Genomic DNA, 4458 nt, shown 5'->3' on the forward strand with positions numbered 1-4458 from the left:
GATATCATTAAATATATTAAATAAATCGTTATTATTTGAAGATTAAATATATGATATTCAAAACTCATTTACTTTATAGTCAAAAGTGAGACAAGAATAATAATTATTGATTTGAGATTAACGAGATATAAGCATGTCTCGGAATATATAAACAAGAAGGGAACATTCATCCACCCAAGCATAATGAATGTATCAACATGAACTACCTCGCATTATGTATAGCGAGAAGATCACCTGGCATTACAAAAGTCACAAAGAGAACATAACGAGATGGATACCTTCCCAACACTTAGGATTTTTTCTTATCAAGATGGACAAGGAAGATAACTACAATCAGAGAAGATATAACCTTCCACGTCAGCAATAACCATCTAATTAAAGAATAAAACTAAAGAGCAGTTGGGTAGTTATTTAGTATTGTCTCTCACGTGATTTAAATCAAATGTGAGGATTGTCCACGTTTCATGAATAGTTATACATAAATTAATCTCAAAGAAGGATAACTGCCAACCTATACTCTTATAAATAGGGGCAGATTCTATGAGAAAAGGGATGACAAATTTGAGATAGAATTATTATTATTCAAAATCAAATATTGTATTTTGTACTCTAAAAATATCCCTAATAAGAAGGCCGGACTTATGGAGTATGTAGATTTTAACTACAAAACCACGTAAAAATATCTAGAGTTATTATATATTTTATTACTTATTAATTTATGTCGAATATTTACTACTAAAAGGCTATTTAATTTTGGTTAACAAAAATCTGCGTTAACAATGAAATTAATTAGTTATGTCATAATTAAAAAGATAAAGTCAATTTAGGTCTAATGAACTTGATAAATTGAAGAGCGCTCATAAATCCAAGCGCAACTCTATAGAAATCAACTACATAAGATTTATTATTCTAATTTATCTTTTTATTTTAATTAATTACTTAATTAGCTATAAAATAAAGCTTAACCCTAGTGATGGCCTACATAAAGAAAGTGATGTGAGAACCCTAAAGCGAAGCAATTCACTTTTAGTTTCTTGTCAGAAAAAGAAAGCCCTCCTTTTCCTCATTCTAGTGGCCACCTTATAGCCTCTCTTTCTCTATAGTTTTCATTCATATATATTGTTGAGGAATAGCCCACACTATGTTATTTGATACCCAGATCTCTGTGGAAGATCATGAAAAAAATTGAAAGAGAAAAACGGTTGAATGCGAAATAATAAAACTAGTACTGAAACAGTTTTTCTGTAGCTACAGAAGACAACTTTATAACTCCAGAATAAACCAAAAAAAAAAAACAGTGCAGAAAAGTAGAAACACACAAGGTTTTAGTACGTGGTTTCAACAATCCTTTCAGATTGTTACTAGTCCACGAGGCCACGCCCAGAGATAAGATTTATTAGATAGATCTCAAAAATACAAAGTAATTGACTTATGCATAAATAGACTCCCTCTTATTAGATGTCGCAAGCTTGATGTATTCTATATATCTCCTAATCGAATCTTATAGAAAATTCAAGGGCTCGAACTCCCTTCAATCTCCTTGAAGAGTGCTTGTTTCCTCCCAAGGTAAGACTTGAAAAGTAATCTCCCGAAAGCTTTGTAAAACCCTCTTCGGAAGGTAGCACTGTTGTTCTTCTTCTTTGTAGGCTTGAATACAGACTCAAGACAATACAAAATACATATAAACAGTGTAAGAGTCGAACAAGCTCTTCTCTACAAAATAAAGACCCTCTTTTCTAAAGATACGAGTGAAAATAAAAAATGCAAAAGAGGTACTTGACCTAGCTATAAGGTGTATTTATAATGAATATACACCTTATTGACAGCTCATACACGGTCTGAACAAGACCACAATTCACTAGACAATTCCCTAAAATAGATCTTCAATCAGCCCAGAAATTTCTATTTTTGTACCTACAGAATCGTGAGTAGTAAGTGTGATTTTCCTTTAGTAAAAAAATGAAAGTTTTACTTCAATTTTTTCCTCAAGAAATCTGATCAATCTAAATAGAAAACTCACACAAGATCAGAATATCACAGCTGGATAGATAAAAAAGAAATGAGTAACCAAGCTTACTATTTTTACCTTATTTTCTATAAATAGAAAAGGTAGACAACTTTCCTTTAAAAAAATAGATTACTTAATATAAAAGTCAAATACTAAATATGAAAACCAATGTAAATAGTCCAGTCGAATTTAAACAATAAATAATAAAATATTTTTACCACATTAAAAATGCCAAAAATAAAATTAACAATGTTGTAATTTGCTTGTTAAACAATATTATATAATATATTTTTAATATTATCAATTGAGATATATAATTAGAAATTTTACTATTATACTTACTATTCTTTTAAAAAAAAAATTAAACTACTAGAAAATATTTTTTATTAAAAAATCATAAATATTTTCCAACTCTTTGTAAACAAGGATGGAGATTGTTTAGTCCCTCGGACTCACTTGTCAGCAAGATTTTTAAAGCTAGGTACTACCGTAATGGTACCTTTTTAAATGCTGAGTTGGGGAGCAATCCAAGTTTCGTGTGGTGAAATATTTATGAAACTCAAGAGATTGTTCAAAAAGGGGCGAGATGCAGAGTTGGTGATGGTTCTCGAATTAATATAGTGTTGGATCCGTGGCTGCCGAATGAAGATAATCCAAGAGTAACTTCGAATAATCCTACTCTTTTTGATCAAAATGTTAAAGCATTTATGGAAACGGATACGTTGGCTTGGGATGTGGACTTGGTGCATGATATGTTTAATGAAAGGGATGCTAACTTAATTCTTAGTATTTCCTTGATCTTCAAGTCGTTCGTGTGATGTTTGGTATTGGAGTAGGGAGAGCTCGTGCCATTTCTCGGTAAAATCAATTTATAAGTTCTTAGAGTTGGGTGCACAGGATGATAATTCCGTCTTTTGGAATACTCTTTGGAAGCTATGTGCTCCTCCGAAAGTGAAAGACTTGTTATGGCGTGCTGCTACTAACTGTCTACCTACGAAATCCAGACTTCGTTCTATATATGTGCCTATTGATACCATCTGCACTGTCTGCAAAGTAACTGATGAAACCATCTACCATTTCTTGGTGGATTGCTCTTTTGCCAAAGCGTGTTGGCAACAGTTGACTGCTGGTGTTAATTTAACGGCAGTTCTTTTGCCAACTGGTTTGCTACAATTCTACAGCAGGCGGATGGGGAGAAAATGAGGTTGATCGCAATGACATGTTGGGCAATTTGGAAACATCGAAATGAGCTAGTATGGTCTGATAAGTCTCCTACTGTTGCGAGTGTTCTCACTTAGCTCAAGCTTTACTCGCAGATTGGACTCAGGCTCAAGATTTGACATTTAATCTTACGGTTGCATTCCTTACTGATGTCAATGGTGCTGAAACTTGGGCTAAACCAGCTGAAAACATCTTGAAGATTAATGTAGATGTTGCCATTTTTTCAGAAACTGCAACTTATAGCTTTGCAAGGGTGATTAGGGATGAAACTGGCGCATTGGTGGAAGCTTTTACCTGCTGTCGGTCAGGGGTGTTGCAACCTGAAATGGTGGAAGCTTTGGGTGTTAAGGAGGCACTGAGTTGGGTTAAACGGAAAGATTGGAGGAAGGTTGTCATTGAAACTGATAGTCTTACTGTGGTGCAAGCGTTACGTAGCTCTATTCCTATGGTGTCATACTTTGGGAGTATTATTTCTGATTATAAGATGTTGTTAAATGACTTGCAAGATGTGTATGTCAATTTTATTAGACATTCTGCAAATAGTGTTGCTCATTTCTTAGCTCGAGCATCCTATTTAGTTGCTGATCGTGTTATCAGGAGTAGTGATGTTACCTCAAATTTTAATCATGTAATCACTATGGAGTGTAATTAATAAAGATGATAAAAAAAAAAGTAATATGCATTTTTCTTTTTGGACAAAGTATTTCTCTAGTAATTAATACACGTGTTTTTCAATGATATTGAATGTTGTAGAATGTCAGAAATCTCAAACATATAAATTCACTTTCCTGAAAAAACTGCATTTACTAGTCTACACACATTTTTGACAAGAGGGTTTGTAACCACAAGCATCTTTCGTCACCAATATAATATGTATTTTCACCGTTATTTTTTGGTGTCGACACGACAACGCTACTTTTGCCAATGCAAAATTAAGCTGTCCTGCAAAAATTACAATTAATCTAAGGCTTTTTGCTGACCAAAATATAAGTTGGTAAAAAACTCCATTTTTGAAGCTCTATAACTTTGAAAGATCTAAAAGTAACTTTATGACTAATATGGTCTTAACAAACGAACAACCAAACACTTTGAGGAGCTTAGAGGCTGTTTGGCTTTACAGTTAAAAATTATTTTCTGTCTATTAAAATTGAAAACAGTTTTTAAAAACTATTAAGAGTCGTTTGACAAAAATTTTCAAAAACTGTTTTTTAAAAACAATTTTTTTTTTG

The 4458-nt window shown here is 32.7% G+C and overlaps 1 protein-coding gene across 1 annotated transcript; it reads left to right on the forward strand.

Moving 5' to 3' along the window:
• Positions 1 to 2715: 2715 nt before the first annotated feature.
• Positions 2716 to 3881, forward strand: LOC115700225 (uncharacterized). The gene is made up of 3 exons (XM_061103386.1): positions 2716 to 2751; positions 2906 to 3170; positions 3307 to 3881. Exons 1-3 carry the CDS (start codon positions 2716 to 2718, stop codon positions 3879 to 3881), a joined length of 876 nt encoding a protein of 291 aa, XP_060959369.1.
• The last annotated feature ends 577 nt before the right edge of the window (positions 3882 to 4458 follow it).

Source organism: Cannabis sativa, chromosome 8 (assembly GCF_029168945.1).
Source record: "Cannabis sativa cultivar Pink pepper isolate KNU-18-1 chromosome 8, ASM2916894v1, whole genome shotgun sequence".
Lineage (NCBI taxonomy): Eukaryota > Viridiplantae > Streptophyta > Magnoliopsida > Rosales > Cannabaceae > Cannabis > Cannabis sativa.

Excerpts from the sequence above, each read along its gene's own strand:
- LOC115700225 (XM_061103386.1), top strand. The coding sequence starts at position 2,716 with ATGGAAACGGATACGTTGGCTTGGGATGTGGACTTG. Across the intron at positions 2,752-2,905 it reads TGGCTTGGGATGTGGACTTG|GATGATAATTCCGTCTTTTG; the intron begins GTGCATGATATG and ends TTGGGTGCACAG. Across the intron at positions 3,171-3,306 it reads GGCAGTTCTTTTGCCAACTG|CTCAAGCTTTACTCGCAGAT; the intron begins GTTTGCTACAAT and ends GTTCTCACTTAG.